The sequence below is a fragment of the Durio zibethinus genome, chromosome 1 (assembly GCF_047325235.1).
Source record: "Durio zibethinus cultivar Kanyao isolate XHJ-2024 chromosome 1, ASM4732523v1, whole genome shotgun sequence".
Lineage (NCBI taxonomy): Eukaryota > Viridiplantae > Streptophyta > Magnoliopsida > Malvales > Malvaceae > Durio > Durio zibethinus.
The window spans coordinates 390,247-415,250 of NC_143162.1; the positions used below are offsets into that span (position 1 = coordinate 390,247).

General features: G+C 30.1%; 1 protein-coding gene across 2 annotated transcripts; it reads left to right on the plus strand.

The window, feature by feature from the left end:
• Nucleotides 1-17,659: 17,659 nt before the first annotated feature.
• On the plus strand, nt 17,660-20,743 carry LOC111310885 (BTB/POZ domain and ankyrin repeat-containing protein NBCL-like). Of its 2 annotated transcripts, XM_089752065.1 has the most exons (3): nt 17,660-18,370; nt 19,342-20,294; nt 20,540-20,743. In XM_089752065.1, exons 1-3 carry the CDS (start codon nt 17,897-17,899, stop codon nt 20,559-20,561), a joined length of 1,449 nt encoding a protein of 482 aa, XP_089608191.1. In that variant the 5' UTR covers nt 17,660-17,896; the 3' UTR covers nt 20,562-20,743. The 2 variants fall into 2 exon arrangements, with proteins under 2 accessions (XP_089608191.1, XP_022765995.1); XM_022910260.2 differs by having other exon boundaries at nt 19,342-20,743.
• Nucleotides 20,744-25,004: the final 4,261 nt, after the last annotated feature.

Here is a 25,004-nt window from a genome sequence, read left to right on the forward strand (position 1 = left end):
CCTTATCGTGCTAAAGGTAACAATCCTTTCCCGTAGTTTTTAAGACAATGCTATCATGGAGGGGGAGAAGGAACCAACGACTTTATTGATTGAGGTAAAAACAAAAGCAATAGACAGAACAGTTCATAGCTGAGTTAAGTCAGGTTTGATCGAGTCTGGACAAAAGATTAAGACTGTTTGCTCGAGAGCGGCCGACCTGAAAATTCAGGTCCTAAATCTTGTCTAGGATGATCCAAGTTATAACTAATGTTACTGTTAATTATAATAAAAATAAAAATATGTTATTTTGTATTTAATCCTTAATATTTTTATCTTTTTGTTTTATTAAATTTAAAAACAAATAATTTAACATATTTATAATATTATATTTTTTTATATAATATAAATTATATAAAAATATATATAATACTTTGAGTCGAGACGAGCTAAGCTTGAATCATAAATGTAGGAGCCAAAGTTGCCTATTCTTAAACGAACCTCAATTGTTTGTTTGAGTTCGTTTAATGGGTTTATTTTTTGCCAAACCCCCCCCAAATATTGAGTGGCCTTCGAAATTAAGAGATTCAAAACTAAAAACGTACTTCAACCCTTAAACAGGTTTAGTAATAAGTTGAAGAAATATATATATATATATATTTATTTATATTTTAGAAGAACAACTAAAATCATTTAAGCAATACAAGTATTAGGTTTGCTACTCTTACGAATAAAATTATTTTTCCACTTAATATAAAGAGATAATCTCTAAAGCTTATGAGTAAGTTTATATATATATATATATATATATATCTCGGATATTACTCAATTAAGTCCTTTATAGGGAGATGTTAATTGAGAATATGACTAATAACGATTGCTGGGGAAAAAAAAAAAAAAAAACGAAAGCAGTAAAGAGAAAGAGGTTTCATGTCATCCAAGAAAAAAAGGTAATTTCATAATAGCTTGAAAATGAGAGATAATTAACATAAAGTTTGATGAGATGTTTCAAAATGCTTGACAATGAGGACAATTTCATTCCCATATGCGATAGGTCAAAACCTCAAAAGCACTAATCTCAAACAGTGAAAATCCTCTATCTCTCTAGGAGGGCCAGGGGCCAAATGAAATAATAATTAAAACTGTTGGTGGTAGAAGATAATAATTAAGTAAAAAAGAAGAAGATGATGATGTTTATTCAAAAGCTATTAATTGTTGCAAACTCTAATTATCTCCTCATCTTTCCACTTGCTTATTTTGTTAATCATTTGTCTTCATATTGCTTTAACACTTAAAAGGTGTTGTCTAACTTCCATTTTGAGGCATAAAAAGCACTTTGTGCTTGCTTTGCTCTGTAAAAAGCATGTTAGAATCCAATACCGTACTGCCTAAAGTTTGGCAGGGCAGGGCAGGCCCAATTCTCCATTTCTTTTTTTTTTTTTAAAAGATATGCCAAGATTTTTATAGCATTTAGCTCTTAAATTAATTAGTATGTTAGAAAGTTTATGGAGCCAACCAAATCTTCCTTTACCTATTTGTGCAATAATCATTCCAAAGGTATTCGTATAATAATCTGACAAATGCAACAAATTGTAGAAAGAAATTTCCACTTATTTCTTTTTCTTTTTTTTTTAAGCTTTTGTACCGCTTTTGTTTTCCTTTGGGTTTTACCTTTTGTCGCAAGTTGCTAAAGAAATGAAGGGGTTTTACATGACTTGTCTTATCAAAATCTTAAAAGAGAAAAGAAGCATTGATCCCTGGATTTTTTTTTTTTTTTTTTGGATTACATTCACAAGTAAAATTATAATCATAATCCTACAGTACTCAACGATGCATTCCCATGTGACGACTCAGTGAGTGTAGCATAGTTGTATCATACATGGCTTTAATTTAGAACTCAACATTTTAATAGTCCTTGATTTCTATTAATATTAATAGTCCAAAAATTGCGTAACCAGAATTCTGGTAGATGTTCAAGAGAGAGAGAGAGAGAGAGCCCTACAATGGCCCAATCTAGGGTACTATACTTAATTATAGGTCATTTTGGAGACAAAAAGGCTACCATTTTCAACAGTTTCATGACAGTTTTTTACGTGATCCACATCCTATAACATGTGGATACTCATTCTTCTAGTAATAGTTCTATCAGATTTATGTTTAAGGTTTTTTTTTTTTTTCTTGATCAATCAGTGTTACATAAATATAAAAATTCTTCTCGGCTTTATTTCGGTGATCATACCAGTTTAGCATTAACATAAAATTTTAGGTTATTCCCTCTTTGTTTGCTATGTCACCTTCAATTGTTAATAACAAAATTTATTTATGGTTAAAGTCTCATTTTTCAACATAAACTATTAGGGGTTAGTGAGATTTGTTAAGCATATAATCTAAAATCGATTGATAATAAGTAAAAAAATACTTAACAAATATATAATAATATCAATTTAATTAATCGATACCACATCTAGACAAAGACACAAGTTTATCACGTGCCAATCTTGAAAAGGTATAGTTGATAAAAGTAACATACAAGAACAATAAAATAAAACTTAGACTTTAATATCATGTTAAACCTAGTCTATAACAAGATCTATCAAAACTCAAAAAATATACCTCCCGTTCACATTTATAGAACTTACATGTAGAAAACTTTCACATGTTTCTCTATTGTTTTCTTTTTGAATAGTTAGTGTTCGAAAGTTAATAGTAAAAATCTTCGTAAACCTTTATTGGTCATATCAATCCGGTGATAAGAGTTTAGTACTTCTTTGAGATATACTGAAGTACAAATTGCTGCATGCCCGTAATGAACAGCAAAGTATTACTTTTTCAGAGGATAAACAGCCATTAGTTGGTCACATCTTGAACCATTGGGCCAAATCTGTTCTGTAATTGTGTCACTTCATTGTACATATAACCAAGTAAATTCTAACCAATAATTGGTCCACCACTGAGTAATTTTATGATGAAAATTAATTATTAAGTATATACAGGTCTTAAAACAAACCAATAAGAATAACTCATGCATAAAAAAATTTTAATTGTGTAATAGTTCTTGTATTGAAATAAAATTTGAAATTTATTTTTTATTGTAGCAATTAATTTTCAAATTTTAATTGAATACATGGATTATTTCTAAAATTTGACATAAACAAAAAAAAAAAAGGAAAATTATGAAGATGTTATTTTGTTATAGAAATTCCAAATTCCGAAGCAAATGTTGGGCCGCATGCAAGAAATCCAACGGAAAGGTGTGATGCAGTTCGATGGTAATGTTGTTGGCTGAAAAAAGATCCAAGAATACCCCCCAACGAGACAAATATTGCTCACTGATACTGACTTAACTCCCAGTTTCAACTGTGGTTATAGTTAAGTTTTTATTTATTTTTTTGCACTGCATGAGAAGTTATAGCTTTGTTTTTGTTTCTTTACAGACGAAAGCAGAGAGACAGATTGATCAATGACTTTTTCTTTTCTTCTTTTTTTTTTTTAATTGGGAAAAGAAATCAAATTGAGATAAATAATCCCAAAGGGCAAAAGGAATGAGAGAGAATTGAAAGAAGAGACATGGGATATTTTTCTCTCTCTCTGTCATTGATCTTTCTTTCTGTTTAACATCAAGCAGTCATCAAAGACTCTTCATTAAAACCAAAACCAGAGAAGAGAAAAAGGAAAGAGTTGTGTGTGTCAGATGGCAACCGTTGGCACCTGGGAGTCAGTGCCCCCATTATTTTTTTAAAAAATTTTAATTTTATCAATAATTTAAAAAACAAAATAAAATAAAAACCCCTATGCCTACTCCTTGAGCATAGTAGATAGTACGTACTCAGTAAATTGTCTTTGCAAAACAGTTTCATAGCATTAAAAACAGAAGATTAGACATGGAGTGATAATGGTCTTTACACGTTTCGACTAGAAATGGGTCCTAGGGGCCAGGGGGAACCTTTTCTTCTTGGTCGTACGGTTTATTAGCCGTTTTTTTTTTTTTTTTTTAGTAGTCTCTCTCTCTTGCCCCTGCCTTTGCCTGCAGCTTGCTGCGTTGGAACTGGCTGGGCTGAGGCTGAGGCTGAGGCTGGGTCGAAAGGTTAGGTCGCATGTCTACATCATATCCCCTCTCACATGTAACCCTTGTATTGTCAAATCACTTGGAATCAAACAAACCTATCACATCTTACTTTCTTCTTTCGTATTCCCATACCTGTTACTACTTATTTGCCGTAGAATTGTATAAATATACGTATATAGCCCTTTTTTATTTCCTCTTAATTGCACATTAATTTGCATGACTCCTTTTGTCACTACCCTTTTGTTGTTTAAATCTCCCTGGACCTTATTCAAAGAAATAAAAAAAGAACTATTACTAAATCAACATTTCTTTGTCTATTTACTATATTTGAGTAAAACCAGCTTTTTCAAACAAACTTGATTGGTCTTTTAATTCCTCAAACTTTACTTGCAGGTATAATTGACAGACAGGAAGGCTGGAACTTAAGTTTCAACTTTCCTTTCTAAGTTTTTATACCTAAAAGGAAACCCGTAGGACAGTAATAAGTCTTCCAGTAGTGCCAGTTCAGAGTGATGTTTCAGCCATCTCTTTCCATAGCTAATGCCTCCATTAAATTTGCTGTGTTACACTGGGGAAAATGGTTTATGTTGAATTTGAATGTAGAAAATTGAAAGTGGGTGCAGTAAAGTTTGGCTTGCTGAGCCATCATCAAAACTTATTGCATAGTTTTTGATTAAGAACTTTGCTTATTTGACTGATAAACATGAAGGAGACTCCAACATACAAAACTTTTTCCTGTTTGCCAAACTTGTGGTGTTTTCCATTTGTTGTCGAATGACTTTTCCACACTTCTCTACTTAATTTTTGCTCTCCTTTGTTAGTCACTACTTATTAAAGACATAACATGAAGTAGAAAAAAGGGATAAAAACGATGGAAAAAGCTATATTGATGAAATATGAGAGATTGATTTTTCACAAATTATGTGTTAAATTGAAAAACCAATTCATTTATTGCTCAATCAAAAAATTTTGTCGAAGCAAATTAATTGATGAAAGTTGAGAGAGAGAGAGAGAGAGAGAGAGAGAGAGTTGTTGAGGTGACTAATCAGAAAGAAATTGACGTATGTCCATTGAGTTTTTTTCACAAATTGTGTCAAATTGAAAAACCAAATCATTTATTGCTCAATCAAAAAAATTTGGTGAAGCAAATTAATTGACTCCCTGCACTACTGCAAAAGCCAAAAACCCTGGGAAATCTATGCTTTTTCTAACAGCAGATCTAACTCCTTAAATCTCTCGGCAGTTAGACTTTGACGGTCAGCAAAGTATATAGCTTTGATACAACGTATTTTTGGCTTCAAAATTCAATCATGCCCAGCTGGCTCTCTGGGGGTCGATATGATGTGTTGACTGCTGGAAAAAGAACGAGTTTAGGCCATGGATAAAAGTGAGATTTGATTTTATGAGCTCGATTTCTTAAAAGCTATCGCGAAATTTTGACGTGATTTAACATGAAGACAAAGATGATTGCATAAATAAACGTCCAATAGTTTATCCTTAACCAATTATAATTAGCTTTGGGTTTTGCTTTATAAACAAAAGTTTTCTCGTCAGTACCTTAACTGAAAGTCACTGTACTTAATTAATGCAAATCAGATACAAAATCTAACTCAATTCATTGGAGCAAAACAAAGAGGGCTTGGAATTAAGGCAAGCTTTTCCGATTTTGGAGACAGCAATTCCAAAACAAATTATTAAAGATTTGATATATCACATGTTCAGGCAGATCTCATTGAAAGTGTACAGTTTCTAACATTACTTTTATCTGCCATCTTTAAACCCAAAAAAAAAAAAAAAAAACAACAAAATTCTGTGATAGTCTAAGTAGTTAGTTGTATTGCATTTAGGGCAGAGGCGCTTGGACTTGGCTTTGGCATGGGATGGGAAACCAACCCTTTTCCAAAGTGGCTATATGCACATATGAATTGACCTAGTTGAATGTGGGGCCGATATAATTTTCATGGTTCTTTGCATCTGGTGAAAGACTGGAAATCAAGCAGCTCAATGTTTTGGTCTTGATGGAAATTTGATAGTCCAAAAGAGAGATCCTTTTTGGAAACACTTCCCATATATACAGGCTACAGCTAGCCCCATTGACACACAAGAAGTTGAGTCTTGCAAACAAAGATTTGTGCTACAAAATAAGGTGAGTCTAAGGAAGAAAAAACCCCATCAATCTAGAAAGAAGGGAATGGGATGTGATGGGACCCAAAAATAAGGAGATGGTTTTTAGGAGAGAGGGGAAGAGATGCATGAGAGCCACACAACCTCATTCCCACTCAAATAAGTGTTGTTCCCATCTCATGATGGAATGGTTGCCCTAATTAGTGGTGGTCAAAGGAGTATTAGAAAGTGGGTTTTGCTAGGATCCCTCCTTTGCTTTTTTATATATATTAAGTGGGTGGTGTCTCCTAAAGGCCTGCAAAGTCACTCAAGGTATTGAATTCTTTTTATGTCCAAATCCAGTACTCCCGAAGCAACACCTTGTCTCCCAAACACTAATATCATTCTCACACCAAAACCATTTTTAACACACCTAATAAATGCTTAATATCCTTAAACATTTTATTAACGGCCAGTAAAAACAAAGAAAGAAACAGTTGCTAATCATTAATTGTGACTATTAATTTTGGATGTACTTAATAATTAAGTCATTCTCATATGTATATGAGGGGCTATTTAGGATATTAACTTTTTTTTTTGTGGTTAAGCTAAAATAATAAAAGAAATTATTTAATCCATTGTCAATGGAGTTTTTAGATTAAGTAGCGTTAGAAGGATGACACATATCATTTATAATATATTAAAAAATTAATTAAAAAAATAAAACATGTGTCAATTTTTAATTACGCATGTAGAATTAAAAAATTATATTATCAAAATATCAAAAATATTCTTGAATGGTAATCTATTAAAAAGTAACCAATAAGCTACAAATATTCGACCCAAAGATTTGAAAGACCATAGTACAAAAAAATTATATTGTACCAATTAAAAACCCACAAGAGCAACGATAAGGATAATTAATTCTCGCTTATGCGAATTTTGTTTTATTTTATTAAGTGTGGGTTTGAATGGGGATTTGGAGAAGGGGTTTCATTTCAATTAATATTTTTAAAAGTTTAAAAATGAATTCATCTGCTTAGGTAATAGAAAATGAGAATTTTATAATTTAAGAAGAATTTCAACAGGAGATTTAAACCCCTCATATTTCTTATTAAAATTACACCAAAAGAGATTTGAAAATTTTTACTCCTCATACTTTGCTCTACATGGCACATCATAAAATACAAAACTCAAAAAACAAAATATCATTTTATTTAATTCTAATTATTTTTTTATTTTTTTAATATTATTAATAATTCTTATATATTTTTATAAATCTAATGATATATATCCATATTGCATATTATGTATATATGTATTTTATCTTTAATATGATTATTCTTCTTTTATACTTATTTTTTAATCTTATCAAACTTTAGACTAAATTTCATTCAAAGAAATATTTATCCAAATAAAATAATTAAAAGTGCTAGTATTTTTAAAAGGGCATCTTTTCAAATTTCTTCAAACTTTTAAAAGTATCCATCCAAATGCACTCTAAGTGAATTTTCTTATATACTGTAGGATATTTTATGCTATATATGTCAAATATTCTTTTGTTGGAATTGTAATTTCTATGTTTACTTGTATACTCATTTTTTTATAAAAAAAAAAAAAAAAAGAAAGCCTCAAGAGCGCTATGCGCTTAATGCAATCAATGAAGTTGTATAATCTTATACTCTATATATTGAAGATATTCATTGTAATATGTAAAATGTAAAATGAAACAAAAAGTGAAAGGCTAAAATAATGAAAATTTTTCTAAATTTTACTATTTTATTTAGATAAATCTTTATACTTTTATTGCATCTAAATAAACTCTTAACCTTTTATTTGCAACTAAATAAATCTTTAATGTTTAATTTGTATCTAAATAAGTCTTTAACTTTAAATTTATACCTAATAAGCCCTACATAAATTAATCTTTGATTTGAAATGAATATTTATATAATTACAAATCAAAGAATAAGAACTTATTTGGATGCAATAAAAGCATAAGGGGTTATTTAAGAAAACGTGGAATAGTTTAGGGGCTTTTTTAACATTTAGCCAGAGTGAAAATATATAGTACCATGAATATGGAAAATTATTGTCTATCAAGGTTAATTAGGGCTAATCTTTTCATTATCTCTAACATATGTTTGAAGTATTAAACCAAACTCTAATCTCAAACAATTATATGGACCAAATATATAACTTTACAACCCTTGCTACTAATTCTGAGGTTAAAAACAAGTGCTCTGAATTTCAAAATATAATTTTCTAGGTTTAATCTACAAAACCTGTTCAAGAGGAAGATTAAATATTTGGTAAATAATACAGATTTAATTTAGCAATTCTATACTTCTTTAATAATATTGAGGTTTTGAGTTCGAATTCACTTTTTTAAGCTTCCAATATTTATATAAAAACATAGTTATGAAAACAAAAAGAGATAATAAGGTCCAAATTCAATAACCACTCTACTTAGGATGATGGCTCAAATTTATCATTTATCTTTAAAGAGGTTCAATTTTTACTACTGTATTTTCTAATTTTTGGTTTACAAATGGTTAAGAATAAAACTATTTTATAGAATATCCTTTATTTTTTCACAAAATATGTTTTTTTTTTTTCTTGATCATTTTTAAACCAAATAAAAAAGTGCAATAGTAAAATGCATTCATTCATAAATAAAGTTGTCAATTCGATCCAACACTAAATAATAGTGGCAAGTTTTTAAACCTTATTTCAAAGAAAAAAACGAATATATATATATATATGTAGGTAATGTCTGAGAAGGAATGATATACCATAGTTGCCATTGAATAAACCAGCTTGTGATCACCAATGGCAAGCACATTGAGAGGTGACCAAGCAATGGACAATAAAAGAATAATAGTCACAATTTTACTTTCAAATGATTGGTCTTTCAAAGCTCAAATATCTATCCACCAAGCTTAACTACAAGAAAATTGAGTTTAAGAAAAGACATCTCTCCTTGCAAAAATTTTGTTGGATATCATAACACTAAGTCTGATCCCCCATATGGACTCATTTCATTGCCTTTTTAATATTGCACAACTTGCATGATTCATGTCACCAAATTCGGACTTTTTCTGTCATCATTTCTTAATAAATTGCTCCCACTTGTAATATTGGTTAATTATAAAAAAAATGAAGAAATTATGTTATGCATTATGTATTATTATTGTTAAAGTACATTAATTGTTTTGTTGTAATGAGTTGATGATCTTATCATTTTGAAACCTATAATATTCCCGTCAGAAAAAAATTAGGTGCCATTTGAAGTCTACAATAGAATATTTCGACATGTGAACATGATTGCCTGCCTTGTTGAAATACGCATCTCTCTCTTCTGTGTTGCTTTCGATTTTCTTCATGGCTAGATTGAGAGGGCCTGACATCTACTTGTTCGTGTCAAAGGCTAATGATTTTCACCACGACCATGTGGACGCAAGCCCACTATCTGATTCATAATTTCATGTGGCAAACAAAGTTTTTGTCAAATCCAAGTATTTGTCACTCTTTAGGATATATCATCTCACTTGACATTAGTCATTTACAAGGTCAAAATTGGCCGACCTTCCACTGAAAGAAACAAAAAACAAAACAGGGAATTGTTCAGTACCCAAAACCCAAGGTTTTGAGAGAAAAAAAAAAAAAAAAGAGAGTTTCGATGAGCCAGCTGAGAGCCTTAATTGGTGGAATGTGCAATATTGGAGGAGGATTGATGTTTTTGGATCCCCTAATGGATGGGTATACCATGACCCATGAACTGACTCCAATAAAATTTATATTCCACCACCACATATAGCAAAATTAAGTGTTGGGGTTCTGACCCTACTCCCTCCACAAAAACATTAATATCATCCACTTCCCTTATATGGAATTGTCATCCTTCCCAATATCAAAGATTGACAATCAAATGCAAAAAAAAAAAAAAAAAAAGAAATTAAAGACCCACAAATTTTTCAATTGGGTTCCACCTAAGAGTTCATCTATTAGTCAAGAGTCAAACCTCATCCGATCATTGTAACCATTTAATCAACTTGACTTTGTTGGACAACTTAGCATATCTATGGTCCAATCTCAAGGGGGAGAATTGTTCCACAAGAGTTTGAATTGAATAGTTTGGCCAAGCTGACCTTCACACCCCACCTCACACACAAACTTTGAAATGCAATTGCAGCCCCTTTCTGGCTTTCGTTTTACCATTATATGAAAAGACATGACTGGTATATGATTGGTACAAAGCACCTGGAAACAGACAAGTTCAAATTTGACATGGAGCTGTTTCAATTTAGCAAAATAAAAAAGTCTATGGCCTTATCCAACAATAGTTGACAATCATGTCTTGGTGATTAGTTGATCATTCACTATTCCATTTTGGGTCCTTTTTTTCTCGAAAGCTAGCTTACAAGGAGATTTGGTAAATCAAAATAGTGTTATTCCTTAAACTTAGCTAAGTCTTTTGCTTTTTTGGTTCTTTAACGATTGAAATGATTCAAATGAATATGCCCTTTATCAATTTAGATTGATGGATACGAAGAATTAATGAGTCGACAATGGATATGACGAGTTCAAATTGAGGAGTTTGTGATGTGTTGTAGCATCAATCTCAAGTTTGTTTTGCACTATTCAAAGACAGAAAATTTTCACTCGTATAAACTATTCAAATTATCTCTATAAAAGGATCGCTCCTACATTATCTTTGTTACGATTGTATTTTGTCTTTTGCCTTTGAGTACTTAAAAAGTCCTAATGCAGCCAAGGATATTTTCTGTTACACACGACTTACAAAGGACTTGTTACTGTTGAAGAACTTCTACTTAAGCACCGGTTATAGTTTTGCCTTCAAGTTTTGTATTGATTCAAAGGTGAAGCCTTCAAAGATAAAGAAAAAGGTTTTAAGACGTACTTTAGATCAAACTACTAAACACTTTTGATGTGAGACTAGAAACCTCTTTCTTTTTTTCATTTGATTTTTTTATTAAATTGGCGTCATTTGGCTCGTAAAATCAAACTAGTCAAAAATTATATATATTAGAAACAAGTAAAGAGATAAATTTTTAGCAAAGTAAATGTATGCAATATCATAAAAAAAAAAAACATTTTTAAAAGTGAAAATAGCAATAGTATAACTTTATAAGCTAAAGTAAAATACTTTTTTAAAAAAAACTATTGAAAAGGAAAAAAAGAAAAAAAAAAAGATCGAAAGGACTCCTCCATAGACAAAAAGGAGGAGCCAATGACACTTCCCCTTTTGGTGATGCTTATCGATGTGTTTTAGAGGCTTATTAATCATCAATTAATATTATATATCAACGGTTAACTGTTAATCTCAATCGCCAGGCAAGGGGATGTAAAATCACTCTCCAATTAATTAGGCAAAAGGATCATTCCTCACATATGGACAAAAAAATAAAATAAAAGCAACAGTAAATATCATGCATCTTGGTAATTAATATGGAAATAAAATAAAAAAATATATCTTTTGAATTAATGTTGAATGTCTGATTCGTACGCAAAAACATCTTGGTAATTAAGATAAATATTAAAAAAAAAAAGAAAATGATTATCTCTGACTGTACAATTAATTAATTAATGAATAAAAAAGGAGGATCATTTCTTGGTTGGAGGAGCAATGTAATATAATAAGAAGATTAAATTTAGATATTAAAAAAATAGTGGTAATAAAGATATGAGGACCATTGAGTCAAATATGTTTTTAATTACCAACTTGACTTATAATAATATTAATTAAACTATTCTTTTGTACCTTAATTGGTGTTAAAGTTTCCTAATTTGGCACCCTGAAACTGTTAACTTTCTTTCCTAAACAAACCACCACTAGTTATTGGAATCCTCATGAGTCTTAGCTTTCATTATTAAGGGAGGATGAGTGTTTTCTCCACCTTCTTCCTTTTTTTTCTTTGATTAAAGCTAAAAACCATTCTTTATTTTAGGAGTTGAGAAAATGCACCTGACATATTAAATTATTTTATTACATATGAAGTTAAACTAAAATGTTCAAATTTATAGAACATTAAGCCACAACATTTAATTAATAATTAATTTCCCATTTCATTTAAAAAAAATAAAATTTTATTAGCTAGACTATCTAAATTTAGTACCATATAGTATAAACATAAATACATGCATACATATGTATGCATGCATGTATATATTAATAATTTAAATGCAATATATTTGTGTTTAGCAATAATATGATCTGATACAATGATATGATAAGAGATGTTATAATTCTCAATACTTGCATCTCAATTTGGGATTGAAATAATTTATCAGTCTTAAAATTTTCAAGAATTTTGTTAACGAATATTAATTAGTAAATTAATCAAAATTTGTTTATAATAATTTTTTATTAAATGTAATAATTGATTTAATACTTGATATTTAATAAATTTAGGATTCAAATTTAAAGTATAATTATAATATTTTTATTCTTATTCTTCTAATTTAATAACTTTTAATGTATTGAAAAACAATATTATGTAACACAATAACAAAGTCTATTTTATAATGCAAAGAGAAAAGGCATAAAATAATATAAATATATAATATACAAATTATTTGTTGATACTAGAAATAACAACATATCAGATTAAAACGAATTTTTGTTCATTCCAAACCTAATTCAATTATATATATAAAATATGAATCCAATTTGATTTGATATTGTATAAAATTATATTCAATTTGATTCGAAATTAATAAAATATTTTTTAATATAAATATAAAATCAAATAGATATATAAATATAAAATTAAATAATTAATTAAAAAATAAATTTTTATATATATCAAATCAAATTTATCTAAAATTTAATTTTAATTTTTTTATTATTATTTAATCTAATCCGATTCAATACACAATTAAAAAAATTAACTCTAAAAAATCAAATCTAATTAGAGTTTGGATTATCTTTTCTACGGAAAAATTATATTAAAAAAAAAAGAAAAAAAAAAGGGGAAAATGTACGAAACTGAAGCTGCTCTTGAGCTTGAGTGCATGTGTGTATTCTGATTATGAACAGGATGAGAGAAAAAGATAAAAAGGGAGGCCAAGGGAAAAACTGTGAAGGAGAGTGATAAGACAAGTCAAACGTCAAATCGGGGGTCTTGAAATCATAAGACAGTCAGTGGATGTGCTGTCAATCCATGGGATTTTCTGGTTTTTATTTCTCCTAACCTTTTCTTTAAAATAATTTTTGGCCAAAGGCACAAAACAACAGCTTCTCTGCTATTTTTTTTAACCTCCATTTATTAGGAATATTTATTACAGCCTTCATAAATTAAAACTGTTAAAGCTACGAAGAAACAGTTGCCTGTTTTTTGGCTGTTGTTTTGTAGTTGTATCCTCTCGTTTTGCACGTGATAAGTCTTGTCCCACGTGCAAGTTGGTCCCCCTACCCCTACAATTAATTATATTACTGTTATTGTCGTTGGGACGCCAGTCCCGATAACATATTCACCCAGCCGACACGCTTCCCCATGTGAATCCTAAACCTTAGCCTCCTTCCATTCGGCTTTCACCCTAGCCACTCCTTCCTCCTTGCGAGTATTTCCATTTTTTTCAACACAAAATTTAATATTAATGTTTTGGAGTTAATATTACGGTCCATAAATTTTGAATTAAAATTTATTTTAATTATAATTTTAAAAATTATTTTATTAAATCCATAATTATTTAAAACTATTCTATTTTAATTAAATCATCTGATATCACATGAATTACCTTATTTAGCTTTTCATGTGGAACTGGCGTGAATGCTCAGTTGCAAATTTTAAACGTACTTCAACCCTAGCTTCAGCCACCAACAAGTTGTATCGTTGCAATTGTATTAATGTATCCTAAAGCTATCTTTTAAACAGGTTGATATATGTAATTAAAACCCCAATTAAAGAAAACAAAGAGGTTTCAAAATTTTAATGCAAGTTATTTTATGTAATCGTAAATTATCGATCAACTAAACTATTAATTTTCTGTTAATAAAGAATAAAATGTATAATTATATTAATTATAACTTATATGTGAAATTTATTTTAATTTTTATGCTTGTATGTTAATTAACTAAATTATATATTTTATTTATACTATTATATCATATTTCCAAAAAATTAAATGAAAGCATAAAAATATTATGCTTAATTAAATTAAATAATATAAGATTAAAAAATTCATTTGAAATATTTACTTTTATATGTAATATACTTATTGTATAAGAAATTATATAATGCATGAAAATTATATTCATATTTTATTCTTTTAGTATAATTTTTTGAAGAATAGAGCTAACTCTTTGATAGACACATGCATATATTTATCATTAAAAAAAAATTTAAGTACTAATTTCATTTTTTAGCTTACATTTCATTTTATTAATGTAAATTTGTGATAGATTTAATTAATTACATCAACTAAAATATGCAAAAAATATATAAATATTTTTAAAAATTAAAATGTATTTAAATAAAAAATTGTGTCCAGTATAACGATGCCTAAGCAAAGTTTATAGCATTAACAATAAATGAAGGTAAATTATCTCGGAAGAATATCCTTTCCCTTATTTCAAAATCAATGAAAAATTTCATTAATTTATCCAAAGGTAAGTAATGCATTTCAAACTAAATCTATGATTGAAATTTAATGATGTTAAATTAAATATAAAAAAAATAAATTTAAAACTTTTAATATAAATGTATAAAATAATAATTTAAAGATGAAATAATTTGTTAATATTTGGTTTGGAGGAAATAAGATCTGATTGGTTCCTAAGTGCTGTCGTTCTTTTTATTTTTTTAGTAGTTTAAAGTACTATCATTCAGCATATATGTGTATAACTACATAACTATTGCCTACTTGTCTATAATAGTGTTCTAATCATTATTTAGAAAGCAACAAATTTTTAATGAAATTTAAGTTGCTATATGTTTTCACTGTTCACTGGCCCAAATTTTTGCATGGTAAATAGTGTTTGGAGCTCCAATATTATAATTGGTATAGTAACTGTTAGTAGGATTAACATTGCATTATATACTAGAAAAAAATCTTTCCGGGGTCACAATTTTTTATTTTAAAAAAATACATTATTTCAGAATAAATCTATTTATGAATTGGATCAAATTTGGACCAAACTTAAATAAGATATTAATAAATTTCCAACTTGTTAAAAACTTGACCCCATAAGAATTATAGATCTCAGTTATTGATCATTTCTAAAAAAAAAAAAAACTGTTCAGACAAGTCTATACCTGCTCATATGTCAATTTTTTTAAATAAAAATAAATTTGATAATAAATATTAATTAATTATGAAAAAAATAATTAATAAAATAAAACATAAAAAATGACTTTATTAATTTAATTTGATATTTGAGTGAGATTGTGTACGTGTAAGCATAGATTATTAATTTGTACACATATTATTTTATTATTTATTTTTATGTAATAAAACATATAAATATAAAATATACAAAAAAATCAGGTCGGGTCAAACTTGGGCCTTAAAATTATGCTTGTGGCCCAACCCATATCCTAAATGGGCTTTAATTTAAGCTCATATCCATTTAACGAGCTTAATTAATATTAATGTTCAAGCTTTCTTAAATTTTGGGAGGGCTTTCAAAATTAGACAGATAATTCGACTCTTGGTTAGATCTATTCGAGTGTTTTGCTTGTACTGCGCTTGTATTAATATTTTTTAAAACTTTGCAATTGAATCTTCTCAATTCAATAATAATAGCTTTAAAAAAAATCACTTTTATTGATATATGATGTATTTATATACTAAATAATAACATGAAAATGTATAGTTAGTGACTTAATATATAGATATAAGAAGATACTTTTATATTTCATATAAACAAAAAGCTAATAAATCATATCATATTAATAATACTTTTATAACATTTTATTAAAAGAAAGCTTGATAGAAGTTAATATATGATGCAATAGTTCAATCATATTAATAATCTTGAAAAATAAAAATAAAAAACTGTTAGCAAATATTAAAAGCTTTTAATAATAATCCTATCAACAACTTTGAAAAATTAAAAAAAAAAATTACTCTTGTAAAAAAACAAAAATTACTCACTTAATTTTGTTAATGATTGAATATTATGCAACTATGACATACAAAAGTTAATATATAATGTAATAGTTCAATTCCACTAACAATCTTGAAAAATAAAAAGGAGTATCCACTCTTATCAAAATACCTAAATTGTTCACTTAAATTTGATAATTATTGAATATTAATTAAATAATTTGATAGAAGTTAGTAAATAACACAATAGTTCAAAGTACAGTAACAATCTCGAAAAATTAAAAACTCTTATAATAAATATTGACGGATTCTAATAATTTAATCCCATTAACAATCTTAGAAAATTACAAATATAATTATTCACTTTTGTCCAAATACCAAAATTGTTAACTTAAAATTTCACAAACCCATTTTTAATGAATTTGATCACATTTTTAGCTTTAATTTACTTGTTTCTTGTTGAAATTTTTTTTTTCCTTCACTTTGTTGCTATCACACTTACATGCTATAATTTTTCCTTAATTATCTCTATAATACATATCATATATGAGTATGATCCAATTTATAATTGATTGATTTGTTGCATAAATAGTTATTAAGTAGTACAAATGTAATGTTAGTATAAAAGAAACAAAAAAAAAATTTATTGTATCATCTATATATACTTATATTATTTTTTTAAGATTTTGATTGACATGAGAGAAAAAATAATGTAAATGCTGCACTGCTAATAAAACAATTGAGATAAATTTTCATTATGTATAAATTATAAAAAATCTTTATTTATTTGAAAGTTGTACTATTATATCATAGGATGGTTTCTTTTATATTTAATTTTTTAATGTTGCATTAAATAAAAAAATATTATAAATAAAAAAGATAATACTATTATACTGATCCAATAACACAAGTTCTGGCTTAGTTGCTTACTGCTGGTTTCTTTTGTTCTTGATTGTGTTAGGAATTATGGGTTTGGGTGGTGACTTGGCAAGCCCTGATCTTGAAGAAATGGCTTTGTTGGGTAAAGTTCGAAGTACCATCTTCGCTATTTACTGCAATTTTAAAGCAAACAAAAGTAAAAACAGATTTGAAAAGCTGAATAAAAGGGTGATGCTAGGCACAGTATTAGCGAGGCAGTCAAAACACAAAGCCTTTTAAGTCAAAACGAACATAAATGTTGCGTTTTCAGATTATGATAGTTTATTATTTTAGTTTACTTATTATAATTTTATAATAAAATAAAACAAGAGCTAATCATAGAATAATTCTGCCAAAAATTTCAATCTCTCCCCTCAATTCCCCTCCCAATCCCAGCATCATTTCTCCTACCCTAGTACCCCATGTATTGTTAATAATAATTTATTAATTAATTTAATTTTTTTACTTGTCTATTTTAAATAGCTGAGCCGCCCAGAATAGCCACCCATGTTGCGCTTTCTTTCTTTCTATGTTCTGTCTCAAAAAATATCTATCAACAAAAAACCACACCACTCCATCGAGAGGAAGAATCTGTCTATAAAAACCAATAACAGTAAACTCCATTTCTTCTTCTCCTTCAAATGAAACCATCTTTTATCTTCTTCTTCTTCTTCATCTCTTCTTAATTAAGACTCTTCTTTATCAAAAACACATCAAAAAATTTGTTGTGTTTTCTTTCTCTTGAAAAACAACCCTAAAATGAGTAGCTTTGAAGAGTCCTTAAGATCTCTCTCCCTGGACTACCTCAATCTCCTCATCAATGGCCAAGCTTTCTCTGATGTGACTTTCAGTGTAGAAGGTCGCTTGGTTCATGCCCACAGGTGTATTTTAGCTGCAAGGAGCCTCTTCTTTAGGAAATTCTTCTGCGGACCTGATCCTCCATCTGGGTTAGACCCGCTTGGTTCCAGGATGAACCCAGCAGCAGCACCAGCAGCGGGGTCTAGGCCCGGTGTTATACCAGTGAACTCAGTGGGATATGAGGTGTTCTTGCTGCTGTTACAGTTCTTGTATAGTGGCCAAGTCTCTATTGTGCCTCAAAAGCATGAGCCCAGGCCTAATTGTAGTGAAAGAGCGTGTTGGCATACACATTGCACCTCGGCCGTTGATCTTGCTCTTGACACTCTTGCTGCCGCTAGATACTTTGGTGTTGAACAGCTTGCATTGCTTACTCAGGTTTCCCTTCCTTTGTTGTAATCATCCATTATCATCATCATCATAACTCATAAACTAACACTTCTTTTTCCTTTCTTTTTATATTTCTTCCTCTATCTCTGTCTGCTGAATCTTGATCAGTGTGTCTGTGGAGTCTTGTTGCTCTTGTCTTGGGTTTTTGGAAACTTGAATTAATCAGGATTTTTTTTTCTTTTTCCTATTTTTTACTGATGGTATTTGCAATCTTATAACATGATCAAAGTGGGCTTCTTTTCTTTTAACAATTAAAACCATTTTGTTGTACGAATTTCGTCCACAAATTTATTTCCTCTCCTCATTTCCTTCTTTTGGAAGTAGTAGTTGGGTTTGATCTTCAATTCATTCAGTACTGTCTCTTTTCTGCAACAGAAAATCTTCTTTCTTTTTTCTGTTTTTCTGCTAAAGCACCTGATTCAACTATTAATTGCTTCAGTTTTCTTTCACTGTATCCACGGGCTCTTCTTCCTCTTCTTCTTCATGATCATCTTGGGTTCTTTTCCTTTTTGTTTTTCCTTCTACAGTTGATGTTGAAAAGATTTACTATTTTCTTTTGGGTAAAAATGTTGTTAAAACAATATTCATGTCCAATAACAAAAAAAAAAGGGGGTTTATCTTGAGATTTCATGTATAACCATATTTTGAGTTTTCCTTGAATTGGATTTCTTCCATCTAAATGCTACACACCCAAGACTTTCTAAATTTAGATCTTGATGATCTTTAGTCATGTCTTCCACAGTAAGCACACCAAATCTTTCCCAAACATTCGCTTTCCTCCATTGGGTTTAAATTGGAAAAAGAAACAACCTACTCCACAAGCACCACCTAAGTAAACATATGTTTCTGCATAAACACCCATTGTTTCTTTTCTTGAAGCAATGCAAGAGAAACATATTCTCATTTCCAATCGGATTTCCATTTACCAAAGCTAACGTTTTGTTCTCTTTGTTTCACAGAAACAATTGGCCAGCATGGTCGAGAAGGCCTCAATTGAAGATGTTATGAAAGTACTAATAGCTTCAAGAAAGCAAGACATGCACCAGCTTTGGATTACTTGTTCCCATCTAGTAGCCAAATCAGGCCTACCACCAGAAGTTCTCGCCAAACATCTGTCCATCGATGTGGTGGCCAAAATTGAAGAGCTGCGTCTCAAGTCATCTCTTGCTCGACGCTCCCTAATCCCTCATCATCACCACCACCATCATCATGATCTCACCGCAGCAGCTGATCTTGAGGACCAAAAGATTCGAAGGATGAGAAGGGCATTAGATTCATCGGATGTTGAACTAGTCAAGCTCATGGTCATGGGAGAAGGTCTGAATCTTGATGAAGCATTGGCTTTACACTATGCTGTTGAGAACTGCAGCCGGGAAGTGGTTAAGACCTTGTTAGAGCTCGGTGCGGCCGATGTTAACTACCCAGCCGGGCCTGCAGGCAAAACCCCGCTTCACATTGCAGCGGAAATGGTATCTCCAGATATGGTTGCAGTGCTTTTAGACCACCACGCAGACCCTAATGTAAGAACCGTTGATGGGGTGACTCCTTTGGACATTCTTAAAACTCTAACCTCTGATTTCTTGTTCAAAGGTGCCGTGCCGGGGCTAACTCACATTGAACCAAATAAGCTTAGGCTATGTCTTGAGCTTGTTCAGTCAGCAGCTTTGGTTATCTCGCGTGAAGAAGGGAGCGTAAACCTACCAACTTCAACTGCAATTTACCCACCAATGAGTGATGACCATAATAGCAGTAGCAGTGGAAGCAATCTTGCTAACCTTAATTTGGATTCAAGATTGGTTTATCTCAATCTTGGTGCTACAGGTTCAACTCAAATGGGGTCGAGAATGGAGGGTGATGATGATAGCAGCCACAACAGCCAAAGAGAAGCCATGAACCGACATGACCCAACAATGTACCATCACTCTCACGACTTCTAGCTCCAAAACTTTTTTTCTCTTTCTCTTTCTTTTTCTCTCTCCCTCTCTCCATATAACAAATGGATGGTGAAAGACAGGCAAAATAGTAGTTCATGAAAACTCACTCATGCGAGATTATTGGATTATATATTTTCTTTTGTCAGTGCTTTGCTTTCAATCACTAGCTTTTTCCCTTTGCTGTGAAGGGTGTTTTTTTTTCTTTTCTTTTTTGTTTTTGTAGGCTTTCAATGATCATGATATGAAGTGCAGTTTCATTGGAGATAGGATTTTTTTTCTCCCATGGGATGAGACAAGGAGAATCTGAGATTTGCTCTCTGGTGAGGGGGGTGATGGAAGAGAGACGCAGGTCAATCTTTTCAAACCCGGCCTGTCAATTCCTTTGTATTTGTTGATAGTATCTAAATATCATGGCCTCTTTACTGTGAACTTTTATTTTTCTTGCCCCCCCCCCTCCACCCACCCTTCCATTATATGTACCACTGCTAATATATATTATCCTATATATATATACATAGATAAATGACAAAAATATTCAGCTATGTTATAAAATAATAATGCAGTACTAATAATAAGTAGTTATAAAGGAAAAATGTAATTAAGAAGGGAGGATTTTGGTTTCTAATAGTGTGGTGGGGTTTCTTGGCCTTTTCTTAAGCTTTGTTCGGACAGGGATTTACATTTTTCTATTGAAAGAAATGAGCTGTCTATCCCCATTTTTCCCATTGCTTTTCAAGCACTCAATGGACTTTTGGAGAAGCTTGATTGGCTATATAGTGTGATCTAATTATTTTAGTAGAAAATCACAAGGCAATGGACAAAATGATTGGTTGTCTTGTATGAATGCAGTGTGACCATACAGGACAGCTTAATATATTGGTATTATCTAAATTTGGATTCCCTCCATGTAATCCTCCTTTTTGTCCCCCTTGCCAATTTTGGGCTCCTATACTTACAAAAAACTTACAGCTAAACCCTAAATTTCTTAATATTCTTTTGTCCGAACCCACTGGGTATGTAGGTCAGCTGATCCCTGGGCAACTTCAGTTTCCACCATGCATATCTGCTCTATATTCTTTCTTGATTTCTCTATTCTCTATTCAAGAGTTGGAACTGGTTTCATCAGCATGTATATGCAATTCCATGCTACGTGCAATTTGGTTCAATAGGCTTTGTTGTTCACCATGAGGTAACACTCAATATATATATATATATATATATATATATATCATTCACAGATGAATCTCCTAGGAAAGTCCAGATGTAATCTTGGTGCTCCTTCACTACTTGCAGAAATGTACAAAAGAATATATTCTGATTGTCGTATGAAAAGAATGATGCTAACAAATCCCGCTGCATATGATCATTTTATGCACAATTATAACAATTTTTTGTTTCTCATGCCATGAGACTGTAGCGAAGGTAAGGACATTTATCAATTTAGGCTGCTTTCTTTGTTTCATTATGGTCCAAATGTCAATTCCCTTACCATTTCTGATATAGGGTATGTCTTGCATTTTCTTTTCTTCTTGGGCCAATTAACGATATATATATTTGTGGACTTCTACTTTATTTGCTGATTAATGACTAAATTAGCAATTATCTTGTTAAAACATCACATCATTCATGCAACTTATTTGTAGTTCCAAATGATTGAAATTAAATTGCACAAATTTCCAATTGCTGGTGTAGTAACATTCTTTGTCTCTAATTAATAAAATGAACCTCGGGTCTTAATTTGATCATGCTTGAATATAAAACTTACAACTAAGTATTAGTTTTTTCTTACAAATAATTATGTACATCCTACCAACATTGCACCAAACTATCTTGTTGATTATGGACTTTCAGAACCTTATTTGTGTCATAGAACCATTGTTGATATAATGGGACAAGCTAGGCTCCTAAAGCATGTGTGGAGTTGGGATTTTGATTCTTCTGTCGGGTAAGAAAATAGATGTTTAAAAATTAGGAAACTGTAATGAGAACATCAATCTCAGTGATCAGAAACTTTAATACCGGATTGTAATATCCATAACCATGGTCGTTTCTTAACAAACATAAAATTTAGACAAGCATGTATTTACGAATGTCACAAATGATTTTTTCGATACTGATGTTGATACATGAAGTATTTGTCGCTATGAAGTGCTTTAAGCTTATTGTCTCTTTGTTAACATCCCAAGACCTACTGATCTGTTCAATGAACTCATGTTTTTATATATATCATAACCTTAATCAATTGTTGTAACTTGCATAGTTGCAGGTAGAAGCTTATATGAAGAAAAAAACACTTACTCATCTGTAACTACATTCATGGATTTGTTAACGTATTCTATTCTTCATTTCACGTCAGTCCTACACTATTTTTCCACTGCTATTTTTTATTAACAGCATGTAGTTGAATGGACAGTTGTAGTCAAGAAATTTCCTTGACAATCCCTCATGTGATGATTTAACCTTAAAGAAAAAACCATGACATGATCTTGAAAATTGAAATGGTGCAATTTCATGAGAATGTTGAGTCCCCTATGAAATCTCGCATGGATATGAGATACTTAACTAATATTGGACGATTATAAGTAACACAAACAAAAATTATATCATTCCTGGTATTGTCTGAGTTCAGCAATGAATTCTTGTAATGGATGCTTTCTTGCATGTATATGATTACATTACTATGAACTAAAAAAATACTACTATATGCTATGTTGATGTAAATGTTCCCTAGCTTTATTTAGGTTAAAGTTGCCATTAATCGGTATGGCTGCAAACAATAGACATTCATGTCTTTATCCACCAAAAATAATACTAGCGATATCCTCTTATAGATTGATTGTTGGAGAAGCATTGGTAATAAAAAGCAAGTTTAATTCAAGTGTGTTACACTATGAGATTATATATATATATGTGTGCAAAAGAAGCGGAAACCTAAGCAAAAGGATAGAGGCGAGTGGATAGAGAATTTTACCCTTTTCATTAATGTCATATATTTTGATTTTTGAACTCACGTTTATATATAATAAAATAGTGGGTGTACTTGTTCTGCAACTCTGAACCGGAAAATGAACTCTCAGTGAAGTTGATTGAATTGACTTTGGCTTTATATGTCTAGCTAGCTAGCTAGCCTGTTAGCTTGTGAATATATGTACCATATATTTGGTGGAAGCTTTAGCCTTTAAGCTATATACAATTAATTATACATCCTATACCTTGCCTATATATATATTTTTTCTATTTTAATTCCTTTGAGAAAGTAAAAAATTAAAAATTGTAAAAAATATTGTTACTATTTTATTCTTACAACTTAATTTGTATTGTGGTGCAATCTTTAAACTACATTACATATTCTAGAAGCATAGTTTTATTCACTATTTTATTTTTTATATTGTTTTGACTGTTAACTTCTTTTTGTACAAACAAACGTTTATATGTGTTATTAATTATTACTTCATAATTAATCATCTTTAAATTTACAAAACTCATATATATTAATTGTTTTAGGAAAAAAATAAGATGAACCAATGTAGGTAAATAGATGCTATTGATCTTGCGAAAAATTAAGAATGATCTGTAGAGATCCACTTTTGACTCAAAAATTTTATAATTTTATTTTTCAAAAATAATCTCATAAAATATGGATTGAAGTATATATATATATATATTATGGTAAGTTTTTATAATTCTTTTAATGTAAAATTAAGGGTACAATTTACCCTATTAAAGCTTAACATTCAGTCAAACGAAATACATCACATATAAAACTAGATTTTAAAGGTGATTTTAATTATGTGCACTTAATTCTCACTCATTAAGATTTTAAAAATAACTCTCTAATGGAAGACTACCTCAAAAGTTTCACGATTTTTTTTGAAAAAAAAAATCTCACAAATATAAGTTATATATAATTTAGTAGATCCTCACAAATTTTTTGATATGAAATTAAAGGTATTACAAGAACATATTACTCATTTATGTGCTAAATGTTCGATTTTCTTTTCTTTCGTATCTTTGTGAAAATTGAAATTAGTTGCAAGTATAATTTCAATTCTCGAGAATTTTGTCGAAATTAATAATGGGTTGCGGGAATTAATTAAAAGTAGTAAGAAACTGCACATCTTTTTTTTTTCAGTTAATAATGAAATTTCATTTATAGTAAACAGTCAAATACAAAACTTCATCTCTGAAGAGACTGGTTCAAAGAAGACATCAGCTCTAAAAAAAGAAAGCTAATTACACCAGAACACAAGAAAAAAATTTGAATAGAAATCTGACATCAGCCAAGCATAAAATGAGTCTGTTCAATCCCTAAACTGCAAATCTTATGAGAATATTGTGAAATGGTTTATCTAACTTGTTGTACTCTAGGGAACAGGTTACTAATGGATAGAAATTACAAAAACTGTGTCAAAAAGAATAGTTGCTTTTTTGTCGTTTAGTCAAGAATAAGCCATCTTCATCTTCAATTTCCTGCACAAAAGTACGAACCCTAAGCTCAAAATCACAAATAATTTTGATGATCAGAAAAAGGGTACGTAGCAACAAAACCATACACGTGCAAGCAATAAGCAGTTGAAATGATTGAGCAGGATAGATAAGAAAAGGCAGACAATGAAAAAAATCCAGTGAATATTATTGCCTGTTTTTTCTAAGTGGATGATTCATTCTTGCAATGAAAAAAACTATGT